The 16,752-nt window shown below is 41.1% G+C and overlaps 1 protein-coding gene across 1 annotated transcript in view; it reads left to right on the forward strand.

The window, feature by feature from the left end:
* The window catches only part of igdcc3 (immunoglobulin superfamily, DCC subclass, member 3), a 51,275-nt gene extending 39,592 nt beyond the window's left edge, over positions 1-11,683 (forward strand). Inside the window, exons 8-14 of the mRNA XM_070907975.1 lie at positions 7,037-7,284; positions 8,635-8,799; positions 9,122-9,310; positions 9,663-9,767; positions 9,973-10,108; positions 10,251-10,461; positions 11,558-11,683. Coding sequence (XP_070764076.1) covers positions 7,037-7,284; positions 8,635-8,799; positions 9,122-9,310; positions 9,663-9,767; positions 9,973-10,108; positions 10,251-10,461; positions 11,558-11,683 — 1,180 coding nt within the window. The remainder of the gene's footprint in view (positions 1-7,036; positions 7,285-8,634; positions 8,800-9,121; positions 9,311-9,662; positions 9,768-9,972; positions 10,109-10,250; positions 10,462-11,557) is intronic.
* Positions 11,684-16,752: the final 5,069 nt, after the last annotated feature.

Below are 16,752 nucleotides of genomic sequence, written 5' to 3' on the forward strand. Positions count from 1 at the left end.
AGGAGAAGGACCCAGCAACCAGCTCTGTTAGTTACCATTCTCAGCAGCACCTCACACATGTTGCAGTGACTGCAATTTATGAAGTTACAGTACCATTACAGAGATAATATTGATGAATAATCGCACGCTGGACCTGCTTTTCTTCTCTGGGTTTTTATTGTCATTTAAGAGCATCCGTTGTAATGTTTTTGACTTAAGTTCATTTGATAAAATACAAGCAAATAACCTCTCAGGGAAGCTCCATATGAGTTCAACAAAATGTTTCAACTGTTTTCTTGCACCTGGTTTAAGGCATTACTTGAAAAGGAGAACAAAAGTCCAGCCTGTTGCTAATACTGCGGGCTGTGTGATTGTAAACTGCTATTCTCGATCCATCCAGCAAATGTGTTGTTGAGTAAGTTCTGTTATGCATTACTGCACACGGAAAGTAAATTTTTTCCAGTTGACCCTGGCAGCCAACCATCCGTGTATGTTGTTATTATTCAGTGAGAGAAATATGAAGTGAATATGTTAAATATGCACCAAAAAAATCAATACTTGCTCTCCGTAGCAGTGACTGAAGGGAGCAGACACCTCCATCGCTCACATACACTGCTCCACTCCCACTTGCCTCCACCAGCTCATATTAGTCAGAGAGATGGAGCGCGGGACTAACAAAGGAGGGAAGAAACAAATGAGAGGCCAGACTGAGATATATAGAAAAAAAAGAAGAGAAGAAGAAAAATGAACGGGTGGTCAAAAGAGAAATGATGAGTCGGCAGGAAGAACAAATGAGGAGAGAGAGAAAGATAGAGCGGGTAGTCAGAGCATCACAGCGTTTCCACTTGCCACCATTAGTTCATGCTATAGACCTTTAATATGGATCTCATGCATCACAAAGCCCGCTACGTGATTGGTTAAGGAGGCAGGCATCAGCTTGAGATCTACCATTAGCTAATTAGCTCATAAACTCAGCTAGTTGACCAGGAAATGCAGTCAGCCATTTAGAGAACAGAGCCGCTTGATTTGCATCTTAAGAGTTTGCACTGAGAAGCTGAACTGAGAACACATTACAATCTGATGCATTATCACAGTCTCAAGTATAATATTTTATATATTACAGATCCCTTTTGTTTTGATTAGAGGCTAACATGCTCTCTGCAGCCACCTCGTACGTTTTAGCTGTATATAACATTTTATAGAAGACCGGGTTGGAAAATTCACAGCAAGGTGAGTTTTACCTGAGGCCTTAAAAGCCACATGGTGTGTTTTCTAGTGTAGTGGAAGTCCTGATAAGAAGGAAAATGATATGGCATGGGGCACAATTTACCTCCTGAACCAAGCCAAAACAAAAGTAATGATATGCAAATGATGTTCAACAGCTCCGGGCAGCTCAATGATTCTGTTTTTTACACATATATCCATTTTCAGTCTGACAGGGGAAGCCTGGATATACAGTGATTGCAGCACACCTAGCAGAGATATTTTAATTAATGTGTGTGGTGGGTATGACTCTGTGTGTGTGTGTGTGTGTGTGTGTGTGTGTGTGTGTGTTTGTGTTTGAAAATATACACACACAGAGGTTTCTCCCCTCAGCCGTCTCTCATGACGCTGACCTTCAAAAGCAAATCGGACAAGCGAAGGAAGGGGAATCGATTGTACATTTCATTCACACACACGCATGCATACACATTAATCAAAAAGCAAGTGAGCCCATATGTGCACAAACAGCCCTGTGGTGCAGACCATCATTCATTTTGTGCACACGCATAATCAAACATGAAAATTCACAAATGTGTTGCCCCTGTACACCTCATCCACACGCACACTTTACACACTTTACACACACGAAGAAGACGAAGCTGTACGTGAAATGCTGTATAAGATGCGATGGTGTCAGAGAAGAGCTGATTGGCTGCTTCTTTAAACAGACGTTGCTGCTGTGTGTTTGCTCTCTCTGTCACATCTCAACTGATCTTGATACACACACGCTCAGACACAAACACACACACATTATTGTTACCCCGTTCATTATTGGCTTTTGCTGACCAGGCTCCTGTAAAACATGCTACAGTGGCTATTTGAAGCCTCTGTGAGAGCTGTTGCTAATTATGTATAAGGACTCACCTCACTCTTAAGTCTCTAAAGCTGACACGTGTAATCATCCAGCACGTACAAGCTGCACAAGCTCTCACATCACACGGTTTAATAATTGTGAGATTTAAAGCCAGCCTGTATTGTTTGAAAAGTGATAATGTATTATTTCGTTGTATTTGGCTTTACAGAAAGATTAAAACATTTTGGGAAGAGGTGAGAGTCTCACTGGACCTTAAGCTTTTTCTGTTGGGCTTATAGCCAGAGAAACATAATTCTAGTAAAAATGAACGAGCATTTATAGACCCCAGCTTGCTTTACGCCAAAAAATGTTTTGCACCAAGCAAAACAACAGTGGCCAAGCACTACTCAATGGATAAGATGGATGTTATAAAGTCTGCCATTAGAAAGGATAACTTACATATTAAAGGCTGCATATATTTGAGAATATATGGAGGCTCTTACTTATGTTAAGCATTAAGATTTAACAGATGATCAAGTGAATGACTAATTTCTTTAGACAATGCAGTTTCCAAGCTTGTAGAATTTTTCTTCTGAATATTTCATCCATTGCAACTAATACACTCCATTTTGTATATGTTACCATTAGTTAAAACAGGAGGAGCATTTTTGTTTTGAGTTTTTTCTTTTGCTTGTTTTGTGTCCATGTAGAGATTTTATGTTGAGCTTTATATGAATGTAAAAGGCTGTATTTCATGGTGTTAAAACTTTAATTATGTCGTGGAAGAAAAGGTCAAAATGTAGCTGATCATGATGAAAATTAAATTCTGCCTTGTGGTGAACGAAGGTATGAGAGAATTTGCTCTCTTTCTCTAAATGATTTAGAAAACTCCTAAAGAAAAAAACATGTTTCAAGTGTGTGTGAGCGCTGAGGTGTTTTATAATTAATGGCCAACATCTGAAGGAACAGGCTACCACACAAATCTGGACATTTCATCGCAGAATCCTTTCAAAGGGTATTTTTTTCTTTTCTTCTCTTTTTTTCCCCGCTTTCTTTCACCAAGACCTGCCTTTCTTGTTTGCGGCCCCTCTCTGTGCCCCACATCCCCCTTCCTGCCCCCATTACAGAGAGCTGGGGCCTGAGCATTGGCCTTGAACTCTGACCCCGCCTGTAATCAGTCATATCCCTGGGCCCGTCCCTCCTCTCAGGCCACAGACAGCTCATTGCTCCTCCCCTCCCCCTTCCCCACCTCTTCCTCCTGTTCTCTCTTTGTCCCCATATTTTTTTTCCCTTTCCCTCTTGCTGGATCCAGAATGGCCATGCTGGCTTTTGATGGGGTGCTGCTCAGAGACAACAGAGAGTAAACACAGCCTCAGCGGCCAAACAACAGGCCCAAGGCCCCCCCTGTCAGCCACTCCCCTGGCCCACGGCCTTATCCATCAATCTGTGAAATGACCTTGAACTGATGAGTAAATGATGGTGTCAACCTGTCAGGACAGGACAGCTTGGCTTTGGAGTGCATGTGAGACAAGCAAACAGTCCAAATTCAGGCCATATACCTCCCAAATCACTTCTTCTCTCTTCTTCTTTTTTTCTTCACACATTGTGTGGATCTGTGGTGGTGGCCCTGCTCTGCTTTTGCATATTAATGTAGATCAATCTATTCTAAAGCTTGAGCTCAATCTATCTAATCAAAAAAAGGAAGAGATGTCCCTTGAACTGCATGTCATTTTGTAATCTTCCTGACTGAGAATTTGGCACTTAAATGAGAAAAGACTTGACCTGACAATCCAAAGGCTTTTTCCTGAATACATTTATGTTTTGTTCCTCCTGGTGTTTGATTAATTCAACACAGTTGTGATTCAACCTAAAAGCAATTCTTCTAAACATCCGGCATCCATCAGGTCTTTGCTGAGAAATATCCTGGTACAGGAAGGAATGTGGTTTGCATTGGCAGCTGCAGCAACAGAGTAGAAAAAGAGTAACACCTACTTCAAGCAGAGTCAATATGCTCCTCATTTGCCAAATTATTTCTAGAAAGTGTCCAAAAACAATCAGCTTACCACCAAACATGATGGCAAAGTGAAACCAAAACACAGAATCTTGCAGACTAAAACTTTAAATCAAGTCAGATACAAATATGCATGAATTTAGAAGAGTTATTTTTTTATTTTAATTATACCCTTGAATTACTGCTCTTGTCTCTTTCTCTTTCACTTTCATATATTCTGATACTCTAAAACCACTAAAGATTTCATCATGGACGTCGGAGAGGAAGTTTTGAAGGCAGGTGTGGAATTTCATAAGCTGCACGTCAGCAGGATCCGTCCACGTATATGTGTGTGCGTCTTCATGCACGTGTATGTGAGTGAACATACATGCGGTTGGACGCTACTGTACCTTCGGAAACAAGCAACGTCTTGTGAAATTTCCCTGCATTCCCCTCACACGCTCAGGGGGCCCATCCAGGCCCCCGGTGGCATCCAATAGTGCGTCCCTGGGGGCCTCTTTGCTGCGTCTGTGTGGCGTCTGGTCCGGCTGCCTGTCTGCAAACACTCCATCCATCGCTGATATGAAAGGCTGTCAGAAATGTGATGGTTGAGTAGCTAGCTGAGGGCTGGCGACTGCTGCCACCTCAGGGGTCAGAGGTGAGATTGGCTCAGAGAGGGTGAAATACAGAGGACCTCTTTGACCTGATAATTATCCAGATTGAATCCACCTGACGGACCGCAGAGAATAATAACTCTTCCACCTCGCAGCCTATTCTGACCCAGATTAGAGACGTACAGTGATTGTATCCCAGCACATCAATTTTGAAAAGGAAATGGAATGATTCACTTCTCCATCCTGCCCGCTGACCCAGAGGAGCACTCCCCTGTCCTTACAAATCCATCCTTACAAACCTCGCTGAGGCTGGTCTGAGGTCAACGCTGTCTGTCGAGAGCTGAAATGCCACTTTCCTCATGTCCCATTTCACAGGTCCAGACGGTGACCAGTGACAGACCATATAGCACGTTGTTCTTTCAGTAAATTGCATGTTTCCCCTCACTGCATCGTCCTGGTGTTTCTTGATAAATTTTGATTTAATACACTGAAGACCCAACCTGTCCGTCAAAGAAAGATAGCGATGTGCTTGACAGGTTCTTACAAACTGCAAGTGACAGATTAGCGGGATGCTGCAGGATAGGTTGGACTCCTGTGACATTCAATTCTGCTTTTTCAACTTAAAGCGCAGCATGAAAACCAAAAGCCAGAAGGTTTTCTTCACTTTATTCTAAAAATGTTTATGATCTCTTAAAATGCCATGAGCAAAGGGCTTCACCATCTTGAAGTAGAGAAAAGTCCATATTCCCATGGTATTCTTTATTTGCGTGTTCTCTCTTTTCTCCTGCACATATTACACCTTAAATACAACAGAAATGGCCTTGGAATGAAAATGGCATGAAAATTGTTTTGCGCCACTAGGCGTCATTTCCATAGTATGTTAAATGTTTCTCCTTTTGCCTCAGGACAAACACAATGAGAGGAGTAGATTATGTATTCTCGTCTAATAACGCCTACTCAACATGCACACACACAAACTGTACACACATACATATATATTGAAGACAGGCCAGGTTGGGGGGAAGAAGAAGAGGCAGGAGGCAGAGATACATTAGAAAGATGAGGGCAAAGAGCAGACTGTTGGAGGTACGACAGAGAGGAGCAATGGTTGGAAGAAAGGGAATATAGACTGTGTGTGTGTGTGTGTGTGTGTGTGTGTGTGTGTGTGTGTGCGCGCGCATAGGTGTGTGTGTGTGTGTCTGTGTGTGTGTGTGTGTCTGTGTGTGTGTGCATAGGTATGTGAATACATATGTGTGCATGGACAGAAGAAAGGTATTACTGATGTAGGTACATTACATTTTTTTGAACCTCTGAAATAGATTTATCTGCTCCAATGAAGTAGATTCAGTTCCAGTAGAAGATTTGAAAGTATGTGCTCTGCATGACTGAGGATCTTCTATATATACTGCTGCTGTCTGTAGTATGTGATGTGTGGCACAAATCTCTACTCTCTCTTTCTGTCACTCACTCTCACACACACACACACACACAGTCACATTCATCTCATTTGCTGTATGCACTGCTTATCTGAGGTATGAAGTAACTACAGTAAGTGCATTTATTCAAGTACAGGTACTTTACTTCTGGGAGACTGAGGACGCTCCCTCTCTACTAGCTGTAGATAGTAGTTACTTCCATCAGGGAGGAAATATTTTTGGTACATGTATAATATCATTTGGATGAGTCTGAAAACAGTTGTTCAATTTGTTTTTCTTGCTATAATTGGTTACCAAATTCCTGAAAGCATGGCCTATTTGACATAAACTGCTCTACACATATCAAGTATGAGTGATTCCACAAGGTTAGATGGGATTTCTGCCATCCAATGGTCATACCTCAGTGGTCACATTAATAATATCCCCCAACAGGATTTATATAATCTCCAAAAATCATGGCCGCTACCAGCCGACCACCAGTTGTCTATTGTGTGTATTTTAGGGCAGATATGGATCCAGATGTTCTCTGAAAACTTGTTCTGTTCTGTAAAACGTTCTGTTGTTGTGCAACCTTGGTGCTGCTATGCACTAAGTGCTTCATAGTTACGCATTAAAATACCTCTCACAAGTTAAGGCAGAGGATCACAGGGGACACCGTTTTCACCTGCTCAAGTGCAGGTGTTGTATTACTAGTAACAGAGGCAGTGTGTGAAACAGTTATTATTGTTCCACTGTGCAACAATAATCCGACACTGTGACACAATGAATACTTTTGTTCGTTTTATCGGATATACTTCTACTAGAGTGAAAAACTGAATGAATTATTAACAGTCGAATTGACCCTTTGGATTGGGACACATTTCATGTCGGTGTCAAAGAAATTAAACTTCCCCATTTCCTTTCTTTCTTTCCCACTTTCTTTCCTTCCTGTTCTACCTCTTCTCTCATCCTCCCCTCACAGCACACTGACGATATATGGTATTAGCCAGGATGACGAGGCTATCTACCAGTGTATCGCTGAGAACAGCGCCGGCTCCACACAGGCCAGTGCCCGCCTCACAGTGCTCTGGGCTGACGGACTGCCCGGTGTGCCCACCCACGTGCAGGCTGAGGCCCTCTCACCCACCACCATCCAGGTGTCCTGGAGGGAGCCCGATCAGAACACTCAGGACATCATCGGTTATGTGCTCCACATCCGCAGGACCTCAGGTGAGGCTGCACTGAAGATTCAAATAGTTATCTGCAATAGATGACATAAAAGTACAATAAAATACATTTGCAAAATAAGTAATAGATAAAGCATTGTCATGTGAAATCAGTATCAAAGGCCATGTCAGGGTAATAAGTAGTGCAGAAAAAAAACTTTCTGCAGCTAAATATTTATGCACTTAAATCTGAAAACTGTAAATGTGTTCAGATAACTACAAACAACAGCAAATGAGGGAGCATTTATGTGAATTGACTGTATTCAATAATGTAAATAAGCTGTCACTGATGAGTATAAGTGGCAGTGAGATTTGCGAGCGCTGTTATCATCACTATCATGCCAGCGTCCCGTTTCCCAAAGTATGTTTAGTGTGGTGTATCTTTTGATTAATTAAATGTCAAAATGAATAACCCTATGGAAACTATGATAAACGCACCTTTTTTAGTGATTCCAATTACATTTACACGACATTAATTTGGCAGATGTTTTTTTGCAACTCACAGTAAGTGCATTCAAACTCCACAGGGACAAGAAGTAGACATCAACAAAAATTGGAAATTCCTCCCAACAAAGAACTTAAAGTGTGTTCAGTGCTATAGTACAAGTCCCTACACTCCACTATAAAGATGATACATTTCAGATTTGTTGCCTTGGGATCCATATGTGTGGACTATTGGTATGATGCTCCCTGTGTTGAGATGAGTGTTCCTACATGCACATGTGCATTCTTGTTTACGTGCATGCAGCGTGTTTGTTTACCTTGCTTTGGGCAAGTGTATATGTGTTTGTGTTTCTGTGTGTGCTGAGAGTCTCGTAGAGCCAGCTGCTGTTCTCCTCAGTAGTTCTATCGGATGGATAATTAAGGGCCCCCGGGGGCCAACCAATAGGATCTGCAGTAATTACCGTTCCAAGATGGCCCAATGGGTTGAGGGCTGGAGGTAGATAGTGGTTATGGTTGGTTGTCTCTGGATTAAGAGCAATAAAATGCTTTCATACATCCTTTATAACTCCCCCTTTTACCCCCTCCATCTCCTCACTCCACCTCTGCAATTCACCTAACCATTGTTATTCAGGCTCCAAGGGCCAAACTAGATTAGCTATTACCTAACAGAGCTCTGATAAAACCAGTGAAATGGGCAATAACCATAAAATGATGACAGAAACAGATTGTATTTATTGTTTCTTGATCTTATTTTCCATCACTTTAATGCCTTCCCCTCCTCCCGTCCCTGATTTCTTTCCCCATTTATGTCTTTCTTCTTTCTGTCTCTCTCTTATGTCTTCCCTCACCTCCTCTTTCAATTACTTCCTCTCCATCTCCTCCTCTTCCTCCTCCATCATTCCTCCTTCAGACCCAGCGGAGATGGAGTATGAGGAGGCCGTCAGTAAGGTGACGCTGCAGCAGATCATCAGGGACCTGGAGCCCTCCACCAGTTACACCTTCTATGTCAAGGCCTACACGTCCCACGGGGCCAGCAAACCATCAGACAGTGCCACTGAGAGCACTCATGGGGAGGGTGAGTTGGAAGCAGAACACACACACACACACACACACACACACACACACACACACACACTTGGAGTTCGATTATGATGTAATGATGTTTTATATGTGACACCTGAAAATCGTAATACCATCGAAGTTACATTGCTTTTAAATCAGGTTTTGTCAATGGTGAAACATTATAAGAGAAAACATTTTGTTTGTGTAAAAGGACACATTTACTGTACATGTTACTGCACATAGGGTGTCATAATTCACACTCCAAAGATACAAAATAAAAGCTCTCCCGTTAACAGGTGCTGCTACTGTCGTTGACAATCTGTGTTGTGTTGCAGTGCCAGCGCCTCCTTCTCTCCACACCAAGATGGTGAACAACAGTGTTATACAAGCAACATGGGAACCTTCCTCCAAGATGGGCCAACATCAAGGCTTCAGACTGTATTACAGAAGAGCCCACACACTGCTGTTCACCGGTCCCATCACCTTCCCTCGCAACTCCACCCAGTACAACATCACTCAGCTGGGTGAGACATGTAGTTTCTTACGACAACAACAGACTCCATCATAGCAATCATTCGTTTTTTAACCAACAAAGCTGTTTCTATAATCTTAATCGTCATTGTAATCTTCATTAAGGAAACTGTATTTGATGCTGTGATTTGGGCCCATAAACAAGCACATCAGAATCCCATTAAACTAGAACTAAAATAGGATGTTAAGAAAAATGAAATTTTTTTGAAGGATCAAATATGCGTCACAGCTAGAATTGACATCCCCCTCTGAGATGCTTAATAAATATTGTCCCGTTTGTTTTTTTTAAAGCCTGTGCTTCATTCGTTATCTGAATATCTCTTTCTGTCTTTTCTTTTTGTCCAGATCCTGCACTGGTCTATGAGATAAAGCTGCTTGCATACAACCAACACGGAGATGGCAATGCCACCGTGCGATTTGTTTCGCTTCGGGAGGCGGTGGAGAAATCTGGTGATTGTCTGACACAACCAAACACAGCCACACAAACTGTAGCTACACACTGTCCCACATCACACCAGTGCATCCAAGTTTAATGTGTCTCACTGAGTAACACAAGTCATCTTTTGTCTGGAGAAAATTCAAGCTGACGTTGATGTCTCTCATGCACACACGCGCACACCTCCCTGACATACCCATGTTTACTGCATCTTCTCAGTGTTGGACGCCCCATGCGACTGTGTGAAAGATGAACAGAGCAAAACCTCCACTACAGGCATCATAATCGGCATTCACATCGGAGTCACCTGCATCATCTTCTGTGTGCTCTTCCTCGTCTTCAGCTACCGCGGCAGGTCAGTACAGACATCATGTGTAAATCCCTAATAAATGGAATCATCGGAAATAACTTGCCAATGATTGTTGAGGGTTAATGTCGGTCTATCGTATGCATACAGCTGACATGTGTCATAATGTGTGCGTTCATGTAATCCCCAGGTTAATGATGTGTAAGACGAATCAGGCCACCCCCCAGTCAGGGCACAGCGCAGTGCTGGAATCCTCTTCCTCTTCCCAGGGGGCCTCTGGGCTGAACGGGGCTGCCAGGAGAGAGATGGAGGTCAATGGCAGCGCAGCGGGGAAGAAAGTGGTCGACAGCAACGAGCTCGAGAGACTTTTCACCCAACCCAACACACAAGATACATGCATGGTGAGTCCTGATAGTGAGAAATGAAAGCCTTTTTAATCCATTCAGTATTAAATGTGACATGTTTATACACAAACACAACATGGTTCAAGACACAATTTGGGTTATATTTTCGGCACACCGGCCATCAGTGCTGTCTGTGGAGGGAAAATTACAACCCAAACTGTCAGTTAGAAACATCCACCATATCTTACTGCCCAATTTGCTAGTTTAAGTTTGACCTACCGTACTTGCCGTAGTTGCTCACACTCACAGTTTTCCTGCTAAGAGATTATTAGCGACATCACAGGTGCGCTCACTTTTACTTTACCCTCCAAATAAAGTAGCAGCTGATCTGCAGAAATGTGTGATCATCTGATGTTTCTTGTCCTGTTGGACCTGTTTTTAGCAATGCCGCTACGTTGTGATATCTCAGAAGTTACTTTGGGGAGTGCAATGTTATCATAACAGATGCCTGGAAGTGCGAAAATAAAACCCAAGGTTTAATAAAGTTTAATTTACATTGAAATCAATTTTACTTTAATTCTCACCCATGCCCAGTCACTCCAATGTATTTGTACATAGAAGCATAGAAAACAGCTCCACAGACTATTTATTCTATCAGAAAAAGCAATTCAACTGTGTGACTTTATCTGCACTGTTTGTTATTTATCTTATCTTATTTTTATTTTTATTTTTATTCTTATTTTACCTTTTATATTCTACATATTTGTTGTCAAAACAATAGCACCTTCAGACCACGGCAGATTCTTTGTAATGTATGTTACTTGGCAATAAACAGTTTCTGATTCTGATTCTGATTCTGATTCTGAATGAGAAGCTGAAAACTTTGTTTTGCAGCATTACACTAGAGTGCAAATATCAGGCTTTAAGTTTTTCCATTTTTAAGGCATGTAAAAGTAATCACTTTTTCACTTATTTCTTGCTTTTCTTTTTTTCCTTTCCTAAAACAAAAATATGACCTAAAGCTTTGTGTCTTTGGTTAAGAATGACTGCAGCTTCTAACAATCACTACTTGCTGTCACCGGTGGACAAATCAAAGCAAGATTGACTCTTTATCAAACTCTATCTAATTACTATTGCTTGCATGTGTTTTCAGTCCGACTCATACGCGCTGAACGACACCCAGCTGTCTACGATACCGCTGGACGAGTTCGCGTTGGAGCGAGAGACACAGTTCCAGGAGCATCCTGCAGCAGGAGCGGCTCGGCAGGACCAAGGCTGATCATGTATGAAGGCCAATTCACACGACACTCTCCACAGTGTCCACTTAGACTCTTCTCTCACTCAGGTTGACAAGTGTTTCCTTTCAAAGTAGTTTGTCCTTTTGTGCAAAGATTTTCTTTTATTGGTAAGTTAAGAAGTTCTAGAGGATCTAGGACTGTATATCAGAGTTTTTTTGGCCTGAGGTTTGGGAGAGCTCTCTTCTGACGGACGGCTGTTTCTAGCTCGGCAGGCCAGTTAAATTTGTTTAATTTAATTTCTTTATTTGTACAATTTGGTCTTTTGTTAACTTTCTGGTGTTGGGCAGCACACAGAATAGAAGCCCCAGAATGTCCTTGTTATACAATGATGATTTTATTTTTAAGTTTATAAATATATATATATATATATATATATACATATATATCTTTATCACCTATATGTCAAAGTGGTTATAAGTTATTGGTCTTATCTCTACTTTTCTGTGGATGTCAAAGACTCCTGCTGCCTGCTCTCACCTACCAATGATTCCACCTTTTCGCTCACAGAAGACCTCAGCCTTCGTCCAGGGATTCGATATATTCTGTCTCAGGACTTTATTTCAGTGATATCAACATTTTTTATGAGTTCTCAGCCTTCATACAAGCACTAGACTTGGCTGTGTGAACCTTACGATTCAACAAAAACCTACCTCAGCCGGAATGAATGTGTTGCGGGAAGCTTTTAGGGACTTTACCTTCCCCTGTGCTCACAATTACTTTACATGCGGAGGAACTGATTGGTTTGAAAATTAAAAGATCAGGTGCCGCACTACCTCAGATGTCAAGAATCGTCTCTCTTCTCCTGCTTGTCGAAGAAAAACGAAAAAAACGAGTATCCAACATAAAGCACTTCCAAATGCTGAAGTTAATGTTCTACCTCAAGATAACAATGTTAATGTTGTCGCTGTTGTTGTTGTTGTTTGTTTGTTTATTGCATAATGAAAAACCCTAGTCTCCCCCCTCTGTGAAACCCTGGCTTCCCTCTGATGATGAATATGGTGTTTGTAGACACAATGTCAGTACCTCATGCAAATTGACAGACTGATAACACTGTTGTATGAATTACAGTATGTAAGGAATATATATGAATTGTGCTGTTCCATTATAAGCTTTTTTAAAATGTTATTTCATTCAAAAGATCATAATGCTTTTCTCTCTGTCAAACGTAGTTGCTTCAGTTGAATGAAAAGCCGTTAGAGATACACTGCGTTGCTAATGATACATTCAGGACAATTTACTGCTGAACGAGATGCGACACATGATGTTCAATTGGACGAGAGGCAAAAGAATAAAATATACAGACGTCATATGTGTCTAAAATTAGCGCTATGGTTGAAATCTGTGTGTGTGTATTTTGTGTGTGTGCAGATATGTTTTATTGATTGAATGAATGTTTACATGTGTTTGTGATGTATATAAAACAAGAAGGAAATTAAGCACAAATCATGATGTCCCAAAACATTATTCCACTATTGTTGGTGTAATGACTTAAAGGAATAGTTTGACATTTTGGGAAATACGCTTATTGGCTTTCTTGCTGACAGTTAGATGATACCACTCTTGTTTCTTGGTTTTAAATATGAAGATATAGCCGGTAGGCGATTAGCCTAGCTTAGCATGTACTAAAATCAAATTGCTTATTTACATCACTGTTTGAGTACTGATTAAACAAATGACATGTAACGTGTTCATTTGTGAGCTTGAGAGGTCCTGATAGGCAGCTTTTTAGACTTTGGATAGAGCCAGGCTAGCTGTTTCCCCCCGCTTCAAGTCTTGATGCTAAGCTAAGCTAATTGCCTCCCAGCTCCATCTTCATACTTAAAGGAATAGTTTGACATGTTGGGAAGTACGCTTATTTTGGTGGAAAGTTAGATGAGATGATCGATACCACCCACATGTCTGTATGCTGAATATGAAGCTACAGCCAGCAGATGTTAGCATAAAGACTGGCAACAAGGGGAATCATAACAGTAACAAAATCCACCTACCAGCACCTCTACAGTACCAAAACTGATGTGTACAAACGACAATTCACCATTTTATGGGGGCTTTTGTGCCGGACTATTTCTTGACTGGGAGCAGCAACTTCCTGGAGTCTCAGCTGGTTGCCAGGCAACTGCTCATTGAGAGATATTTAACAGACAGATATGAGAGTTGTATCGATCTTCTCTAACTTGTCACTGGAAACCAAATAAGTGTATTTCCCAAAACGCTCAACTACTCCTTTGATAAAAATTGGCAGCAGTGTATTTCTAACCTCATTCTGGCTATTTGTTGCTGCAGTGCTGTTAGTGATTTTATTTTCACGCCTCATTATCTGCCTCCTTTTTAAAAAAAAGTAGTAGCCTTTTAGACTTCTGGTGCCCTGGAGATATGACAGTTGCTGATCGTGCTTGACTGTTGTTACTCTCTTCCCAAAACCAGAATTGCTGCTGCGCCTTCTCCCTCCTGTCAACACTGACTAGTTAAAGTGCTTCAGGAACACCGTGTTTATAATAACGGCCACAGACAGAGAGCTTGGTGAGGGAGATAGACGGTCGTTGGGTGGCTCTACGATCACAGGGCTTCTTTCTCAGGCTCTGTGCTCTGTGTCGTCACATACTATACAGGACTTGCTTCAAAGCATTACGGTTACCTACCTCAACCCTGTCTTTGGCCTTTCTCTCAGGTCTTAATGAAGGAAACATACAGAGTACAAACAATGGAGTGGAGTAGAGGATTACACACACATATATATATAATATAAATGTATATATATTGCAATTGTTGACACATGCTGGACAGAAAAAGCAGACAGAAAGGGACACATACACAAACGGAGGGAGAACTCTTTTAAGGACCTTTATCTCGTGCACTAACTATTAAAACAGTTCAAGTTCATGCTTAGTGGATGTATGAATGTATAACTTTGGTTATCCTCGGACGTGTTTTTTTCGGGGGGGGTTTTCTGTGAATTAGTGAAGTAAAGTGAGAAAAGTAAAGTGGGTGGCACTTACAACTCCAACACAATTCCACACGATTGGTTTATTGATTTGCCTTTCTGGCTCCTAAACACAAGTGTGACTCATTACCTTAACTTTACTGCATTCACGTGATATCATTCAGATTTGTACAGAAGTGTCAACAAACTAGAGCTGTCACTTCAAATTAATTTGAACTAGTACGTAATTTGGTAAAAACGTTTGTTGTGTGATGAGCTCCATAATGTTACGGTGAGACAGTTGCATTTTGCAAAGTCAGCAAACACCTTTACCTTTATCCAAGTTTTTTTTACATCTGTGGTGTTGTATCCAAAATGCTTCCTCACATTGCCTGTCTGCTAGTTTGGTGTAATCCATTCAGCATGCTAGCTAGTTTGCAGCACACCCCAACTAGCTTTCTACATTTTACGTTGGCAGAAGATAACAAAAATTGATTGAACGTTTTGATTGAAATTGCTATAGCTAATTTAAAGGGATACATACAATGCATCTATGGTTTCACACAACAAAACTAGCTAATTTAGGCTATTTAAACTGTGTGACTGCAAGGCTACCAGTGGGGCTAGCATCTTGGACTAACTCTCAAATCGGAAAATAACAGGAGGTTTTTCAGTTTTTCCCATTTTGCTAACATTGCGTGAATGCAGTATAAGTTTCAAAGAGTTAAATGAAAATATAAGAAATTGGAAAAATTTCAAAAATGTATATTTATGTTGTTTTGGCTCTATGTACAGTATCATATCTTCTTATCGTCCACGACATTCCACGTGCGAGTTGTACCTGTCCTCACCGCAGAGAATCACATTCCATCTTTGTGTGTTTAGTGATCATCTTAGATACTGTAATTTTATGCCTTTTTAAAATTGATTTGTTATGCTCATTTGTTTGCAGATTTTCTCCTTGTATCCATTTCTTGTATTTAATTTTGCACATTGGTGTTAATATCATGTTACAAGTGTTGGAAAAACAATAATGCCACTTGCTGCTTGTATATTAATGAACTACCAATGTGATATTTTCTCTCTAGGGCTTCTGCAGCCTTAATCAGTGTTCTTACTTCTGTTGTGAGTAATTTCACTGGGGAAACAAGTGGTGTGCTTTTCTTCCTTCCTTCCTTCCTCTGTCCCTCGGTGTAATTTAGGGTTAATCTCTTCCTGCAGGAAATTGCCCACATCTCACCCGTGGATGTGACAGGTTTTAGTGCAATACTGTTTAACCTGATTCACGGGTGAATGTGGTGCAGTGATGATCATGTTTACGTGATTAGACTTTGATAGGTCAGGTTGTCGTATTGCTGTATAATATTAGAACTTGTGTGATTTAATGGAGCCCTCAAAGCTGTTCTCACTGACTGACTGGTGCTCTAACTCCATCAGCTGAAGGGACCAGATGAATCCTTCACTGACATAGTGAAAAAAAATGGGGCCTTTGTCTTGTATATTCTGTAGCCTTGGGAAGTGCTATGTCACCAAACTCTCCGTTATCCAGTCTGCTTTTTTCTTCGTTCAAGAATCGTGACCTTTGGACAGGGAGAGTGTGTGCTCAGGGACTCTCTGATCCTCTTGTTACATGTCTATCAGCAGGCCACACTTGGCCTTCTGAACATGAATTTCCTTTTTAAATTCTGCTCTGTGCCCAATTCGGACAGATTTGCTGTAAGGGATGCCTTCTTTGTTGATCATTTAAGTAAATAATTATCCGGATGATGAGTATTTAACTGCGTCATTTGTTTGGCCACTCTGCTAGAAACACAACAGGGACATTTCAACTGCCTCCTTAGTGTCCCCAAGGGTGATGAACACAAGGATGTACTGATTACACATTAACATGAGGTTACAACGTCCATGGAAAAATCATCTGCAACTTCAGGGAAATCACATTCACAAGGAGAATTTAGATTTTTGTTGTTCTCAGTGAAAGATTACTGATTACTGTTTTATGTTAATATTCATTCTAGAGCTGAAACAATAAGTCATATAATCAATCGGCAGAAAATTAATCTGAAACTATTTTGATAATCCATTTTTCAAGCAAAAATGCCACAAAAAAAAACTAGTTCAAGCATCTTA

This window comes from Enoplosus armatus, chromosome 1 (assembly GCF_043641665.1).
Source record: "Enoplosus armatus isolate fEnoArm2 chromosome 1, fEnoArm2.hap1, whole genome shotgun sequence".
Lineage (NCBI taxonomy): Eukaryota > Metazoa > Chordata > Actinopteri > Centrarchiformes > Enoplosidae > Enoplosus > Enoplosus armatus.